At 38.5% G+C, this 19,063-nt stretch overlaps 2 protein-coding genes across 2 annotated transcripts; both read right to left on the bottom strand.

Annotated features, from left to right (window-relative positions):
- Window positions 1–9,975: 9,975 nt before the first annotated feature.
- LOC104240297 (uncharacterized) lies at window positions 9,976–11,258 on the bottom strand. The gene is made up of 2 exons (XM_009795122.1): window positions 11,019–11,258; window positions 9,976–10,953 (listed from the first exon to the last, which is right to left on the bottom strand). The coding sequence occupies exons 1-2, from the start codon at window positions 11,256–11,258 to the stop codon at window positions 9,976–9,978; spliced, it is 1,218 nt and encodes a 405-aa protein (XP_009793424.1).
- Window positions 11,259–13,006: 1,748 nt separating this feature from the next.
- Window positions 13,007–13,354, bottom strand: LOC138875162 (uncharacterized mitochondrial protein AtMg00820-like). Its single transcript, XM_070153986.1, has one exon. It carries the CDS (start codon window positions 13,352–13,354, stop codon window positions 13,007–13,009), a length of 348 nt encoding a protein of 115 aa, XP_070010087.1.
- Window positions 13,355–19,063: the final 5,709 nt, after the last annotated feature.

Raw genomic sequence — 19,063 nt, 5'->3', positions numbered from 1 at the left:
CTTTTTCAGAGGAGGGTGTGTCCGAGCTTGTGCTTTAGAGACGGTGGTCTTAGGGTGGAGGTTTGTCGCTGGAGTTTTTAGGAGTGAAGAAGAAGATGGAGGTTTGTCGCTGCTTCTCTTTTTTTTTCTTAGGGTTGGGGTGTGTAGAAGAAGAAAGGTTCCTTAGGGTCTTTTGTTAAGAATGGGGTAATGTGCTAAGGTTATTTGGGTTAAGGGTAATTGGATTGGTCCAAAATTGCTTAAGAAAATTCAAATATTAGACTAGTTTTAGGGTTGTTCAAACTCTTTTAGCTAAAATCCCAAATCTTATTCTAAAAGGTATAATGTATTTATAAAATATAGAAATTACTTTTAATAAAAATAAACTACTAAAATAAACGAAATACTAAAAGTGAAACTATTTTTGTATATTTTTTTAATTTTATGAAAGGTAGATAAACTAAAAGTAACTAAATAAAATATCAATTAGCCAAATAAGAGAAAATAGTTTTGTATTTTTTATTTTTGTGATAAAATAAAGTAAAAGGGTTAAAACTAGTTAAAATAGCGATATTAGACCTAATCTAAATATTTAAATGCTAAAATGTATAAAATCTCGGGGAGAGTCAAAAGTTACATGTCTACAATATGCGTATATAATGCCATCTGGTCATGGATCAATGTAAATGAATGCAATGCATGAGAAGTACGTCAATAAAATCTCCTGGAACGTCATAAGACCATTATGCCTTTGATTAATGTCATGAAGTAAACTTTATCAACTTACGTATTTTCTGAGACCCATGAACAGATGATAGAATAATATGACACATCGGGAATCAAGAACATAAGCATCTCTAGTATTTCTATGAATAGAGTCATTTATGGAAATTTGCATTTGCTCGTTTCATTTGTATCGTATAAATCATGCCAAAAGAAAGAAGGGATAGCCTTAACATACCTAAATCGATTCTCTTTAAAATTCCTCTAACATACGGTTTTTTGCAAAAATACGAAATGGCGGATCGAAGTAGGGGAAAATCCATATGATATTCTTGAGAACGATTGCACCGTACTTTCTTAGAATCGCAAAATCTCACGTTACAGCTCCGACCATTGTAAATCACGTATGCAATCTCTCTGCAACGTGATGCTGTATCTTTTAATCTTAAAGGGGTGAGGGGTAAGCAAACATTAGCTTGCATTGCTAGAGTGAATATATTTATGCAATTCCCGTGCAGAAGGCTAAAAAAATGTTAACCTTGTTATGTACTCTAATAATGTGACATCTTGCTACATCTTATATGAGTCAGTTAGTGGCTTTGTTAACCACTTTATGGGCTGCCACGTTCGTGGTAAGATCCAACAAGTTATCCAATTCTAATTAATTGTTAGTTTAATAATTTTCCATTAACCAATAATTAACAAATTACCCACATAATTAAGAATTATCTCAAATTAATTAAAATATTGCTCATTTTTAGCACACCTTATACACCTCACTATCATGGTCATGTGGTACCTTGTATGACACTAGTCCATAAATACCGGGTATTATAGCTCGGACCGTATTTTTATCCCAAAATGTCAAACTTCGACGAAATTCATTTTCTTCGATTTGCTTAACCTCTCACCTTCACGAATTTACTTATCACTTGTTTGAAATAGCATAATTCTTATAATCTTCAAATAATCTCATTCCCGAGCTTACGTCGATTAACTTATGATGAAACTTTAACGTACGAAAATGCGGAATGTAACATCTTATTTTCGAGCTTATATCAATTTACTTATGGCATACTTCCACATACGAAAACCTGGTGCGTAACAACATCTTTCTATATAGGTGAGTACCTGTAAGGTCTTGAGTTCACAGGGTTGCTGCCTTCTAGCAAGAGAATATGATGGTTAAATACTCCTCCAGAAGGAGGTAATTGTTTAGGCTCCTCAAACATCTCCTTGTATCCATCTAGCAGCTGCTGAATTTTTACTGTCCTTTCTGCAGCTATGTCTGGTTGGTTAGCCTCAACATTTTTCTCTGTGCAAACTCTGATCATGAAAATATTACCAGTATCCACTGATATCTTGTGGAGTGCCTTGGCATCTACAGTTTTAAAAGATGGTTGGATCCCTTGCAATGTCATAGTTTTCCCTTGATACACAAATGGCATCCACAGCTTCTCAAAATTGACCTTAATGTCTCCCAGTTTGCTCAACCACTGGATATTAAGTACTACATCACAACTTCCTGTAGGACGTAATAATAATTCATCCTGTAACATGGTTCCTTGCATTAACCATGTGAACTCCTTACTTCTCTTTATAGATTGAATGACCCTCCCATCTGCCACTGAGACATCCCGTGGACTGATTTGATGAATTTTGCATCCCATCCTCATAGCTGCCTTCTCATTGATAAAATTATGGGTGGAGCCATAATCAATGAGAATATTGATTGGTCTTTGCTCAGTGAATCCTTGGATCTTGAGTATCCTATACCCCTTTGAGCCATTCACGGCTTGCAGAGAAATCTTACAATTCTCAGTTGGTTCCTCTTCAAGCTCTTGAACCTCAAGGATTTTTACCTCCTCCTCTGGTTCTTCCTATGTAGTGAATCCTTCTTCTCCTATCTCCAGAGTATAAATTTGCCTTTTTGCCTTACATTTGTGGCCAGGCACAAGTTTTTCATCACAAAAGAAGCACATCCCATTGGCTCTCTTCTCATCCATTTCTGCTGGTGTTAGTCTCCTTTTTCTATTATTGTCAAAAGATGTAGTGACTGGTTTCTTGTAGTTAGGCAAGTTACTCATAGACATTCCTCCCGAACCTTAACCTTGAGAGCCTCTTGAGGAAGCATGACCTGCATATGCATTTTTGATAGCCTTGCTTTGTGCAGCAAAGTTGGCTTCATGTAGCCTGGCTAGATAGTAAGCTTGGGGCAGGCTACAAAGATTTCCTATCTTTGTTGAATTGCTAAGCTCAGGTTTCAAAAAGATATTGATAGCATGCTCCACAGAGAGATTGATCCTGGTCATTACGCTAACAAAAGCCTTCTGATAGTCTTTGATTGAACCTGTGTACTTATCATTCATAAGTTCTGTCATGGGGTCTGAATATTTAGCTCCAAAGCAATTATATAAAGCCCATAGGTATTCTTATTAGGTTAGAAGAGGCATGCGTCCTCTACTCCTCATGTATCCTAGATGACACTATAAGGCATCACCCTCAAAGTGCAATGAAACCAACTTCATCTTCTGTTTGATTGTAACTTCCTCATCAACAAAAAAATGTTCTACCTTATACAACCATGTCCTCAAGTCTTCCCCATTAAACTTTGAAAATTCACCCATGTTGGTGTATATATAGGGGTTGGTTGTGGTCTGTTGGTGCTAATTGGTAACAGGAGTGTTCTGGCAATGAGGAGGGGCTGCTGTATAAATGAATTTAGTGGTATAAGTGTGGTGGTATATATGTGTTCTGAGTGTAATAGGCAGTGGGGTATGGTTGTGTTTGGTAAAAAGGAGTGTAGGGGGGCTGCAATCCTACTGGTGACCCTTGGCTTAGCTGCTGAGTGGCAGGATAGCTAATGCCTTGGCTATGTGGAGTGTTCAAGGGTTGTGGTAGAAATGTTACAGCTCTAGGGTAGGGTGATTGGAAATTCTGTGGTCTTTGGGTGTAAAACATGAAGGGTTGTATAGGAGGTTGGGGTACCATTGGTATTCTACTGGAGTTGGGTGAACTTGGGAGCCTTGAGTTATGGGAATGCAACTAGGTGATGCTATTGAAGCTGCAAAAGCTCCAGTTGGTATAATGTTTGGGGCTAGAGAATTAACTTGGGAAATAGTTGGGAAATGGGAGACACTTACAACAGTACTACTATTTCCAGAGAAAATAGGAGTTGCAAGCTTACCTAGGTCGAAGGGTTTATAATGAGGAGAATAGATCTCACCTCCATGTTGTCCTAGGTCACTAAGAGCTAAGTTTTTATCTTTTTCAGGTCGTCTTTCCCCATGTACCACCTCATAAAGTACCTCTATGAGCTCCCTCAAAGCTTTCTCTTGATTTCTACTATTTTGCTCTTGTGCAACTTCTAGTTGTTCCTATCGAGCAGGAAAACTTGACACATCCATATAGATTTTATGCAAGGTATAGATGACTTCATTCATTTCAGTTGTCATGGATTCCACAGAGCTCGAGATCTCCTCTGATACCACTGATACGAACGACATTGGAACATTAAATTAAAGAAAGAAAATGAAAGATAAAGCTGCTAAGGAAAGGAAAATACAAAGCAAAAATAGATAGGTTTTTAATTCATTTTGTCAAAAAGACTCTAGTACAATGCTTATAAAGGAAAGAAGAAAAAGGAATCTACCGCTGTCCTATGTTCCTATGTGGCAGTTGCTGGGTCAATGTGCATTTACTGATAACTATAAAATAATTATAAACGGACCTAAGTGAGCAACTCAAAACTTAGTTCCAACCTCTAAGATAACTAACTTAACATCCACGTCCTATCTCTTAAACTTAACGTACAACCTCCGGAAGCTACGCACTCTTCAGCTCGTATCAATTACATGAGTCCATTTGGTTTCATTCATACGCTTACTGGTGATCGAAGATAAAATGACAACTTAATCTGAATTTGCACACCAGCTGCGATACAAAGGGCGTAAAAAGAAAGCAATTTATTCGATAAAAGATCAAAAGATCTACTAACAGAAATGCGGTTTTCAACATTGATCGTCTTCAGCGTCTCGTGCATACAAAGGTACCTTTGCTTTGACTCTCTCAATAGTTTAAGCAGGAAGCACATAGATAAAAGATGGCAATACTAAAATGAAATTAGGAGCAGATCAGATGAGTGGTAACTTAATCCTTGACGTCTTATTCTCATTATGTTGTTGCTAACATGCAACAAAGGAGTGACGATTTTTCATTCGGAATATAACTAAGAAAGGGATTCTTTTGAAGTGAAGCAAATAATCTAGAGAAGTTGACACGCATATAAACCCCATGTACAAGAACTTACGTAAATAACTATATATATATAAAATATGTATTATATGTGTATAACTTTGTATAATAAGTATATAATCGATGTATATCGGCCAGAAAAAATAAACAATAAATTTTGCTGATTATTTATATAAAATATCCTTCTTAGACTCATAATTTTGAAAAAAATGCATAAATATTATATTTTTTGGGTAGTTTTTAATTTTTATCCCCCACTTACCCTATCAGCAGATCTTCAACGTCAAATGTTAAAAAGTTGTTGCCCATAAGACAAGCAAGAGGAACACTTGTTTGGAACTATGCGGTTCTGCCTATAGAGCAAACGGAGAAGGCTTCTAAGATCATCCACTTTAAGCGTTGTTTGTGTTGACCCCCATAATTTTACCATTTAAATTGTGGACTTTAGGCCACTCACCTTTGGATCAATTTTCACCCTTTTTGGGCCCAAAATCCAAAGAAAGAATTACCATATCTGGTTGCAAGTTGTTATGACACGCGCTTTTGTTGCGCGTGGCAATGGATTTCCACATTCAGAATTTATTAATTAAAAAATTTTCCAGCGTTATAATTATACGTTCAGCTCCTTTTTCAAGTTTGAGCTCTCTTTCTTTCTCTTCAATCTCCGATTCTTTGGTGATCAAAATCGCTCTACTTGTCGAGGCAAATAATACAAACATATATCCATAATCAGAAATAGGAAAGAGCTTTCTCTGTCCCACTATTTTGGAATTGCATTTCATTTCAGGTAAGGACTCGTCACGTTATTATAGTTCTTCCGCCCTTTAATTTTTTTTGGCCATCTCTGTAACCCCTTTTGCATTATATCGATTTCGTTTCAGTTTCTTGAATCAAATTCACCAATATAGTTAAGTTGTAATTTTTTTGAAACTGCACTTGCTTTCTTGATGTCGTAAAATTATCCTTTTTCTTGGAACTATACTAGCTATTTTCTTTTTATGATGAAACTATTTTGTGTAAAGTTCTTGGAATCTTGTGTATTAGTGTTTAATTTTGAAATTGATTCTCTTTTGATAGAAACTAAGGTTCCATCAAACAATATAGAGAAAAGGTTTTCTATAAGTTGGAGGTTAGCGTATGGAGTCCTGTATGACAAGAAGGTGCTACTGAAACTTAAAGGTAAGTTCTATAGAGCGGTGGTTAGATCGGCCATGTTGTATGGGGCTGAGTGTTGGCAAGTCAAGAATTCTCATATCTAGAAGATGAAAGTAGCCGAAATAAGGATGTTGAGGTGGATGTGCGGGCACACTAGGCTAGATAAGATTAGGAATGATTGGGAGAAGGTGGGCGTGGATCCCATGAATGACAAGATGCGGGAAGCAAGACTTAGATAGTCCGGGCACGTGCGGAGGAGGATCTTAGATGCCCCGATTAGGAGGTGTGAACGGTTGGCTTTGACAGGTACGAGGAGAGGTAGAGGGCGGCCTAAGAAGTATTGGGGCGAGGTGATCAGGCAGGACATGACGCGACTTCAGATTTCCGAGGACATGGACCTAGATAGGGAGGTGCGAAGGTCGAACATTAAAGTTTTAGGTTAGGGGGTAGTTAAGCGTTTTTCCTCATTGTTCTTGCTAGTCTGATAGTATTTTGTATAAGACTGCTAGCGGTTTTTGTTCTATCACACTTTTTATTTTTTATTTTATTACTACCATAATTATTGTCCTTCCACTTATTTGTTGTCACTTACGGTGCTAATATTATTTGTCTGCTTTATGCTGATGTTATAGATTATCTTTGAGCCAAGGGTCTCTCGGAAACAACTTCTCTATCTTCAGGGGTAAGGGTAAGGTCTGCGTACACTCTACCCTCCCTAAACCCCACTTACTAGGTTGTTGTTATTGTTGTTTTCTATAAGTTCTCATAGTAAACAAGCATTAGGTAAAGAACATGTGATATTTACATGAAAAACTCCCTGCTCAATGATTTAAACCCCCGACCTACTCCAGTAGGATTTTAACTCCACTAAATTGAGAAAACTTCAGATTACAACCTATTACAATCTAGGAATTAAACTCTTAATCCATCATCCCTTATAATAACTCTATTGTAAGCCCTTTATAATAACTCTATTACAAAGCAACACTCTTGACTAACTCTAGTCAACACAACCAAAACAATAATGGTCAATGATGTCCTACAAATTACTTCTAGAAAGGTGTGTAAGTTTATAAGTAAAAAAACAAAAAAATAAAGACTCAACAAACATAAGGACTCAAGACATCTTCAGTGTTGGGATTTGGTACTTGGTTTGCAGCAACTTTGTTCTCGAGTGCACCTAGAGGAAACAATAGCGTCTGACACTTGAATGATAGGGTATTTTAGATTCTTGAGTGTTAGGTCAAACTTTGTATAAAGTTTCTTATATATGAGAGAGCATGTGAAGAGATAGAGCCATTTCAACTTTTGGTTTGGTCTCTAGCAGCAGCGGATGTGCTACTGCACTGCTATTACTCGGTATAGTGATACAACTTTTATTTGTAGAGTTGATTGTATGACATTTGAGGAACTAATCCTATTTGGTCCCTTATCTATTCCCTTATCCGATTTCTCGAGAGTTTGGCCGGACAACTTATCATGTACGCTAGGCGCAAAGGAACTGATTGTACCAGATTCCTATCTGGTTCCCAAATGAAGTTTGACAAATTATCAAAACCATAAACGTATAACTTATCATCTTTGAATTCACATTTCACTTCTAATGCAGATATCTTAGTTATCCATTGCCTTTCTGATGTTTTAACTTCAATACCACACAAGGGAGGGGGTGATTTGTGTGGTGTCCAATTTTTCGCTTAAACTGATTATGGAAGGACCTGGTTCGTCTAAGTGTTCCTTAACCTACTATTGCAGGAATAGTAAATGCGAAAAGTAAAGAACATAAGTATTTTATGTGGAAAACACCTGGCTCAAAAGGTGAAAAAACCATGACTTACTTCCTAGTAGGATTTTCCCCAACTCTTCACCAAATCACTGAGCCAAAAACGGCATTTACAAAACACTTTTGTAACCCTAGGATTAACTCTAATCTCGTTGTAGCAAATAACCTCTAACTATTGCGACAACCTCAAGTTAACTCTAACTTGAAAACTCTGAGTACCTATTACAATTGCCTATAGATAAAGCTGAAATGTACAATATGAAAACACCTACTACAATTGATCTATAATAAAAGAAAGACACTTGGAACTGGTTCTTCTATCTGGTTCATGTAGCTTCAGGTTTGCACACTTGAATCACACACGAAGTGCTTTCAAAATGCCTTGCTATTTTGCTCTCAATTCACGTTTAACTTCAACTTTTGTGCATTCCATGTAATGTGAGAATATTCTGCAATATAGAGTTTGTAGATGAAGAAATTACTAGAGTTCTAATGCTACTCTTCCTTGGTGCAAGAGTTCTAGTTCATCTCAACTTCTAACTCCTTCTCTATCTTGGACAATGTTCTCTTTGAGTAAGGAGTCATTCTCTTTATCAATTATGAAATTTTTTCGATCAGGAGATATTAAATATACCAAGTTAAACTTATCTCCTTCACGTGCATCCCACATGCTTGAATCTGCTCATTTCTATGCACCACAAAGGATGGACCTGATTCATTCCTGAGCTTTCTTTGTCAATCTTCAAAACTAACTTTCACTTGGGCCAACAAATTCCCCCTTTTTGATGATGACAAACTCTGTGATTTTCATAAGCTTAGGCCCTATTTCACCTTAGCTCAACATCAACACAATGTTAGAAACATTTTTCATTTTTATCACTTATCATCAAGGACCAGATTCATTAGGTTATAAACATCACTGTTCAAAGCTAAACATCACTTGTTTAAAGCACAACCTTTTCCCCTCTTTTGGCATCATCAAAAAGTTGCATAAAACATGTGCAATACCCATATTTTAAAACTTACTCATTGCCACTAAGGTTATCCCAAATGCAATCACATATTAATCATCATTGATCAAACTAAGAATTTCAACCATTAAAGAAATATAAACAAACTTTTAGAGCAAAAACCAGCAGATTTCATTGATTTCATTGATAGGTGATATGATTCTTCCACAAAGCATAAAATGAAATAAAAATACTGAAAACATGAGCAAACAGAAAAACATCCCAAACTGGGTCACTAAAGGAACTACACTAGGCTAGGAAGTTAAGGCTTGGAAGAACTAGGTGCTGGGTTATTAGCTTGGAGAAGTTTCAGCATGTCTTGAAGAATTCCATCATTCTTCTTTTTTTCCCTTGCAAGTTCAGTTTTGAGAGCATCTCTCTCAGATTCTACTTCAGTCAACCTTGTCTTCAGCCTTGCTATCTCAGCCTCCCTTGCCTCACTCTTCTGTACCAAGGATCTGGCCTTCCTATTGACTGGGTCCTTCTTGGAAGAACCGGGTTCATTAGGAGTGGCAAGAACCTTATAGTCACAAGCAATCAGAGTTTTCACCCCAAAGTGATCTTTGCTTGTAGCCACCTCCAACTTCTTCAAAGGCACCTTAAAATGTGCAAGCACAGCTGTGAGAATGAAGCCATAGGGAATGACATGAGACTTGGTGCCATTGATAACCCTATCAAGAAGCTGGATTATAAACCCAGCGGATTTATCTGCCTCCCACTATCTAAACTCTCCATGAGAACTAAATCCATAAAATTTGCAATATGTCTCCTTTACTGCCTTGGCAGAACACATTTGATGACAAATTCGAACAACACTTTATAGAATGGCTTCTTCTCACTCTTGTACATAGCCTTGGGCTCTAGTTTCTCCTCATTGTTACTGAACTTTCTGGTAATGGAAAAGGTAGTAGGAAGGTTTTCTAGGCTAGGCCACTTATGCTTTGTGTAGTCATTGTACCCCTCAGTAGGTACACCTAGAATTTCACCCAACTCCTTCATATCAAAAGAGATTTGTACCCCTTTCACCAAGCTGGTAACCCTTCCATCCTGTACTGCAACATTTGCCATAAACTAAACTATTTCATCCCTAGCCAACCTGCCATCCATCTGAAAGACTATGTCCTTCCAGCTTTGCACTTCTAATTTTTTCAATAGTAGCACCATTCCTTCCTCCTCCAAATCCTTCGGGATTCTACTCTTCAGAATAGTTCTTTTGCCAAATTTGGCCATCTTGTCCTTTTCAATGTCTAATTCATCTTCCTCTTCTCCACTCCATTCCTCTTCTTCAGAAATTTTTACTTGTTTGGGTTTCACTATAGACCTGGTCTTTTTTACCCGGGTGGATGGGTCAACAAACTTTGGCATAGGAGTAGACTTCTTAGATGAAGTCTTAGCTTTCTTGGGATTGGGAGTCTGAAACCCCACTTCAGTATTTACATCTTCATCTTGATGGACCAGGTCCATCTCATCCACATCAACAGCCTCAACAGGCTCTCCCACTTTCTTCATCCCTTTGTCCAGCCGTTTCTTTTTGCCTTCTTCTGATGCTTTCTGCATCACTTCCTTATTCTGCTTTAGTTGACATCTTGTGGCTCTTCCTCTTGTGGGAGGAATCTCAATAGAGTCAAAGGGAGTAACCTTCATTTTGTTGTTATCCCTAGCAGTGCCAGGGGTCTTAGCCATGGATTTTCTCTTCTTCTTGGGGTTGTAGCTGTCACCTACTTTTGTCAATAAGTTTGTGAGGGTTTCTTTAACTGATGAACCAGGTTCATCTACTTTTTGCCCAAGGTTAACTAGCCCTTCAATGGCTTCGCCAGACCCACTTTCCCCTGTTTTCTTGACACTTTCCTCAACTTTATCTGGTTCTGCTCTACAAATAGCCATCTTACCTTTATTAGAAGTGGGTGAAGAATCAACCACTCTTTTTCCCATTCCCCTTTCTTCACTTCGAACACCCTCACTATCTTTTTCTTTTTCCTCTTTATTTTTACCACCTATCTTTCTGGACTCCGGAGTTTCTACATCCACCACAGATCTAACCAAGTAAACCTATTTTCCAGATTTTAAACTACCACAAAAATAACCTCATTAGTAGTATTTGTTCCAGAATTTACATGTTCATTATCAGAAGACCCAGTTTCTTCCCCCCTAGTTGTAGAATTGAAGGAGTCGTCAGAGTTCTTAGGTTCTTGGGCTTGACTAGCTTTTAATTGTGCATTCAATTTCTTTGATAATTCCTTCCCAGCAACTTTCTTGCGAGCAAACATCTTAACTCTTCTTTTCTTAGGCTGAGGAGTGGTTGAAGATGATGAGTTTGGTGGGGGAGTACCAGGGTTATCAGAGGGTTTAGTCATATTGTGCTTGGTTCTTGGAAGAAAGAAGAAAGGTAGATTGAATTTTTGAAGATGAGAGAGGATATAGAGAAATTTCGACGGTTTTGAGAATAACGAAGAGAAGGCAGAGATGATGATAATTAATTTAAAAGGAGTGGATAATTAATGGGTAACAACAGGCTTCATCAGTCATTTAGATGTCTAATCGAACTGAAATTTAAGTTTTAATATACGGTGGAGTCTTCCCTAGGATCTAGGTGATTTAATTTGGTTAGGACTCTTTTGAACGGAACTGGTTCAAATTTATTGGATAGGTTTAAAAGAGATTTGGACTTAGGTAGGACTCTGCTCAGGATTCAAATATTATTATTTTAAATTATGCAGAGTGTAGAAAAACATACCTTGTTATCCCGATGAACCAAGTTCTTCACTGATTAGTCTCTTGTGTAAGTCTAAATTTGCCAAAATAGAGAAAATAACATTAGAGATTAATGAATTATTTTAACACATGGCACAAGAGTATATATTGAAAGTATGAGTCTGAGCAAAAATTAGTCTAATTATATACACATTTTACAAATTTTCTAACCAATTCTTTTTATTGTTTTTTCAATTTTTTGTCGTTTAGCATTGAACTGGTCCTTTTAGGTGATCTTAATCATCCCTAATTCCAACCTGTTCCTTTCAAAATGATCTCTACTTAACGTTTTCGTGAAGATGTCAGTAATTTGCTTATCAGTAACACAAAACTCCACAGTGATCAAACTTTTCTCATAGTTGTCCGTCAAAAAATGGTGCCAAATATCTATGTTCTTAGTTCTCTTATAATGAACCGGGTTGTTTGTCATACTAATGGCACTAATGTTATCATAAATTATAGGGATGCAACCAACATCAATTCCAAAGTCCAATAATTGCTATTTGATCTACAACAATTGAGCACAACATGAAGCAGCAACAACATACTCAGCCTTAGCAGTAGATAAGGCCACTGGATTTTGCTTTTTGGTAGCCCATGACACAAGACATGAACCAAGGAAGTGATCTATACCTGAGGTGCTTTTCCTATCCACAAGGAAACCTGCATAATCAACATCAACATATCCCATAAGGTTAAAATTACTACCTTTTGGATACCAAAGACAAAGGTTAGTGGTGCCTTTCAAGTATCTCAATATTCTCTTTACAGCAGTCAAGTGGGACTCCTTTGGATTTTCTTGAAATCAAGCACAAAGACCTACACTGAACATAATGTCAGGTCAGCTAGCAGTGAGATATAAAAGAGAACCAGTCATTCCCCTATACAACTTCTGATCAACAAATGAACCAGGTTCACCTATATCCAATTTTGTAGCTGTTGCTATATGAGTATCGATTTCTTTTGATTCTTCCATTTTAAACCTTTTCAACAACTTTTTCACATATTTATCTGATGGATCATAGTTCCATTTGAGTTTTGTTTAATTTGTAAGCCTAAAAAGAAATTAAACTCACCCATCATACTCATTTCAAATTCACTCCCCATTAATTTTGCAAATTCCTTACTTAATTTATCAGTAGTTGCTCCAAAGATTATGTCATCAATATATATGTACTACTAGAAGGTCTTTATCTTTTTCCTTCAAGAATAAAGTGTTATCAATTTTACCTCTCTTGTAGCCATGCTCAAGCAGGAATTTTGATAATCTTTCATACCATGCTCTAAGAGCCTGCTTGAGCCCATATAGTGCTTTATCAAGTTTGTACACATAATCCGGACACTCCTTGCTTTAAAACCCTGGAGGTTGCTTGACAAACAATTCTTCCTTTAAATAGCCATTGAGGAAGGCACTCTTGACGTCCATCTGGTGAAGAGTAAATTCCATGTAAGCAGCAAAGGCTATGAGCAGTCTTAGTACTTCCAACCTTGCAACTGGTGCAAAGGTCTCATCATAGTCTATACCCTCCTCTTGGATATATCCTTGAACTACTAATCCTGCCTTGTTCCTTGTAACAGTTCCATCTTCATCAAGTTTGTTTCTGATGACCCATTTTGTGCCAATTACTGATCCGTCCTTAGATCTTGGAACCAGATGCCAAACTTGACTCCTTTCAAACTGGTTGAGTTCATCTTGCATTTGTCATAACTCTAGTTTGCTTGTCACGACCCCAGTTCCTAACAGTTACATAGCCTCTCGCAGATAAGTACAGACGTCTCTGTATCGATCCGCGAGACTCTAATAAACCGGCTTGTGATTCATGACTCTTATGAACCTAAAGCTCTAATATCAACTTGTCACGACCCTAGTTCGCCCTCCGTGAACTGTCGTGATGGCACCTAGTATCTATAACTAGGTAAGCCTAACAAATGCGAAAAACAAACAATTTGCAGAAAAAATAATTAAAAACAAAAAAGAATCGAATGAAACGGTATTTAAGAGGCCGCCCGACATATACAATACAACTCTCGAAACTAACAACATTCTTCCAACACCCGGAATCTCATGAAACCACAAGTCTTTGAATGTCTACAAGTATCTAACTCCAGAGTGTCTAACAAAAGGAAGTACATAAGGGCTAATACTTAAAGAGAGAATAAAAAGGGACTCCTGGTCTGCGGACGCGACAGATATACCTCGAAGTCTCTGGGAAAGTCGCCTCGCCTCAAGGGTGATAGGACTGAGTCGATGTCCCTGGATCTGCACATGAAAAAAATGCACTGAAAGGGGCATGAGTACACCACAGTGGTACTTAGTAAGTGCCAAGCCTAACCTTGGTCGGGTAGTGACAAGGAATGTCAAGGCCCTACTGAGATTAAATGTAATATAAGAAATGACAGTATAGAATAAGACAGTAAAATTAAGTGCAATATTAAGAAATAATATAGAATAGAAGAACAACAATAACTACAACAGAAACAGAAAAATCACGGAAGGATGTACAGCTCAATACAGAGATAACAACCAAGGATCTATTAGTATCCCGAGGATCTCTTAGGCCTCATTTGTTTGCACTTAATGGAGGTCTAAATCTTAATCATTCAGATCTCAGACATTAAGTGCGTTTTAAAGTCTGAATCTTAATTATTTAGATATTAATCATTAAGTGTGTTTTTTTACTTCACAACTACTTAATGGGTCTGAATAGGTCTGTATGATTAAGATCTATAACAGAGACTTAATTTCATTAAGATGCTATCACAAATTCATTATTAACTACCGCCAAGCCACCACCACCACCATACTCAACCACCACCACCACTACTACAACCACCACCACCATCATCCTCAATCATAGTCGCCACTATTATCGACCATCACCATCCACCATACCCACCACTTCGACCACCATCATTCTCACCCACAGTCAATAATTATCCACCTCAACTACTACAACCAACCACTCCATCACCATTAACAACCACAACGGACACCGCCCATCATTATAATCTACTACTACCTTCCTCAATCACAAACCACTGCCCGTCATGATTAACTAACACCACCCACCACCACCATCCTCAATCATAATTGCCACCATTACAATCACTACTAGCTATTAGCATGAACCACCACCATCAACAAAAACTACCACCAACCACCGCCTCTAGTTGGCATTCACCCGTTAGCCATCACCACCAATAACTATTATATTATAAAAAACTATATATTTTATTGATAGAATATTAGATTAGTTAGTATTTCATTTGAATTTTATGTTTATTATTTTTTGAATAGAGATAAATTTTATGCATTCAGATGTTAAAAATCAAACACTCTCAATTTTTAGTATTCAGATCTTAAAACACATCTTAATATATTCAGATGTGTATTCAGATTTGGATGTCTTAATCTTAATACACATCTTGATATTAAGATGTGTATTCAGACTCAGACGTCTTAATCTTAACGAAAACAAGTGAGGCCTAGTATCCTCAATATCTATGCTAAGGATCTCTCGGTATCCCAAGGATCTCTTAGTATCCTCAATATCTACGCTGGGAAACTCTCGATATCCGTATCCTCAATATCTATCCCGGGGATCTCTCGGTATCCCAAGGATCTCTTAGTATCCTCAATACGTGCCGGGGATCTCTTGGTATCCCGCACTACAGTCCAAATATATATATGTGCAGGGGATCTCCCGGGGTACCGCCCCATAGTCCCAAAGTAAACACGCAACAACAACACGAAGAAACACTCAATTTAATTCAATTTCACATCAAGGTAAACATGTATTTCTAACCTAGCATGCTTCACGTAGTCCAAATAAGACAGTTTAAGCAAATAAATCAATTAGGCATGATTCTCTAAGCTAACAACAAGCTTAAATTGCAAGTAGTATAAACAGGAAAAAGGAACATAACTAAATTTACTTAGAGAAAATCTGATTTTCAACAATTAGCAAAGTACGCACTCGTCACCTCACATACAAGGAATTTCAAATATCAATAACACCAAATCCGAAGAGGAGTTCCCCCCCCACAAGGTTAGGCAAACCATTTACCTCAAACCGGCTCAATAATCAACCTGAAACCACGTTCTTGCCATGAGTACTCGACTCCAAATGACCCAAATCTATTAAATTCAATTGGATAATGTAAATATAACTTCAAGTAACTGATTCCACAAATAAATTCTATGCTAATACGCAAAATTACGTAAAATAATCAAACTGCCCCTTGGGCCCACGTCTCAAAATTAGGTAAAATTTACCTTTTCAGAATCCTCATACTCTCACGAGTCTACCAAAATTATTCAAATCCAATGTCAAATCCCCAATCAAAACTCGAATTTTTGGTCTAAGAACTTTCCCCCAATTTTTATACAAATTCCGAAATTAAATGATGAATTCATGTTTAGATTAATGGGTTACAAGCAAAAAGGTGTTTAGAATCGTTATCCAATCGATATCTCTGAAAATCCCTCAAAACCTCGCTCAAATCTAAGCTCCCAAGTTGTAGTTTTCACAAAAATGGCTAAACCCTCGATTTTGGGCTTTTTAAATCTTCCCAGGCAATACATTCATTGCGATCGCGGAAGTCCAGTCGCGATCGCGAAGAGCAAAACCCACGCGCCTCAGGTTTACTCTACGTGAACGCGATGCTTTAGCTCCCTCAAACCTACGCGATCGCGGTTGGCTTCACTCGACTGCGTAGAGAAACACTAAATTCCACCGCCGCCTTATTTCTTCTACGCGAACACGGCCTAGCCCACAAGTTCGCGATTAAGCACTGCCCATAATTATGCGTTCACATTCCTCTTCACGCGAATGCGAAGAATAAAATTTCCCTCTACCTCATCTAAGCCTTTGCGATCGCAATCCTCTCCACGCGATCGCGATGAAGAAAAGTCTGCAACAAATACCAGCAAAAATCTGATCCTTCTCCAAGTCCAAAAATGGTTTGTTGAGCATCCCAAACACATCCGAGGTCCTCGGGACCTCAACCAAACATGCCAACCAACCCTAAAACATCATTAAAGCTTGTTCCAACCTTCGGAATGCTCAAAACAACATCAAAATACCAATTTAACATCGGATTCAAGCCTAAGAACTCCAAAAACTCTCAAATTACGCTTTCGATCAAAACGTCTATCAAATCTCGTTCGAATGACCTGAAATTTTGCAATCACGTCACATTCAACACTACAGAGCTACTCCAACTTCTGGAATTATATTCCGACTCCAATATCAAAATCTCACTATCGAACCGGAAACATAAAAAATTCAACTTTCTACATTTCAAGCCTAAATAAGCTACGGACCTCCGAAACACAATTTGAACATGCCCCTAAGCCCGAAATTACCCAACAAAGCTAACGGAACCGACGAAATTCCATTACGAGGTCGTCTTCACACTACTCCAACTACGGTCCAAATTCTAAAGCTTAAGCTCTCATTTAGGGACTTAGTATCCCAAAACACTCCGAAACTCAAAACCAAACATCCCGGCGAATCAAAATAGCGGAAACAAATACAAGGAAAGCAGTTAATATGGAATCGAGGTGTTAATTCTTAAAACGACCGGCCGGGTCGTTACATCCTCCTACACTTAAATATTTGTTCGTCCTCGAACGAGCATAGATACATACTTGAAATAGTGAAAAGATAAGGGTAACGGCTACGCATATCCTACTCGGTCTCCCAGGTCGCCTCCTCAACCGGCTGACCCCGCCACTGAACTTTCACTGATGCAATGTTCTTTGATCTCAGCTTTCAAACCTACCTGTCCAATATTGCCACTGGCTCCTCAATATAAGATAGATCCTTGACCAATTGAACTGAACTAAAATCCAACACGTGCGACAGATCACTGTGATACCTCCGAAGCATCGAAACATGAAATACCGGATGAACTCCTGCCAAGCTGGGAGGTATGACAAGCTCATAAGCAACCTCCCCAACATGTCTCAATATCTCAAAAGGACCAATAAACCTTAGACTAAGTTTCCCTTTCTTCCCAAATCTCATAACGCCCTTCATAGGAGAAACCCGACGCAGAACCTGCTCTCCAACCATATAGGAAACATCACGAACCTTCTGGTCCGCATAACTCTTATGTCTAGACTGGGCTGTACGGAGTCTATCCTGAATCACCTTAACCTTTTTCAAAGCATCCTGAACCAAGTCTGTGCCCAATAATCTGGCCTCACCCAGCTCAAACCAACCCACCGAGGATCTACGCCGCCTACCATATAAAGCCTCATACGGTGCCATCTGAATGCTGGACTAATAGCTATTATTGTAGGCAAACTCCGCCAGTGGCAAGAACTGATCCCAAGAGCCTCCAAACTCAATAACACATGCACGAAGCATATCCTCAAGAATCTGAATAGTATGCTCTGACTATCCGTCAGTCTAAGGGTGAAATGCTATGCTCAACTCCACCCGAGTACCCAACTCATGCTGAGAGACCCTCTAGAACTGCGATATGAACTGAGTACCTCTATCCGGAATACCATGCAGACGAACAATCTCTTGGATATAAATCTCTGCTAACCGTTCTGAAGAATAGGTAGTACACACAGGAATGAAGTGCGCGGACTTGGTTAGCTAATCCACAATCACCCAAATAGCATCAAACTTTCTCAAAGTCCGTGGGAGCCCAACTACAAAGTCCATGGTGATCCGCTCCCACTTCCACTCTGGAATCTCTATCTGCTGAAGCAACCCACCCGGTCTCTGGTGCTCATACTTCACCTGTTGATAGTTGAGGCACCGAGCTACAAACCCAACTATATCTTTCTTCATCCGCCTCCACCAATAGTGCTGCCTCAAATCCTGTACATCTTCATGTCACCCGAATGAATGGAATACCGCGAACTATGGGCCTCATCTAGAATCAACTCCCGAAGCCCATCAATATCGGGTCCGACCCTGCATTCTCAATACCCTGCCATCACCAATAGTCACATCTCTAGCATCACCATGCTGAACCTTGTCCTTGAGGACAAGAAAATGAGGTTCATCATACGGACGCTCCTTGATACGATCAAATAAGGAAGACCGAGAAACCACGCAAGCTAGAACCTGACTGGGCTCCGAAAGATCAAATATCACAAACTGGCTTGCTAAGGCCTGAACATCCATCGCCATGAGCCTCTCCGCTACTAGTAAATAAGCCAAACTCCCCAAACTCTTTGCCCGACGACTCAAGGCATCGGCTACCACATTGGCCTTGCCCGGGTGATACAAAATAGTGATATCATAGTCCTTCAGCAACTCTAACCACCTTCTCTAGCACAAATTAAGGTCCTTTTGCTTGAACAGGTGTTGTAAGCTTCGATGATCAGTATAAATCTCACAGGGAACACCGTACAAATAATGACGCCAGATCTTCAGGGCAT

The sequence above is a fragment of the Nicotiana sylvestris genome, chromosome 8 (assembly GCF_000393655.2).
Source record: "Nicotiana sylvestris chromosome 8, ASM39365v2, whole genome shotgun sequence".
Classification (NCBI taxonomy): Eukaryota; Viridiplantae; Streptophyta; class Magnoliopsida; order Solanales; family Solanaceae; genus Nicotiana; species Nicotiana sylvestris.
This window is presented reverse-complemented; position numbering and strand designations above follow the sequence as displayed.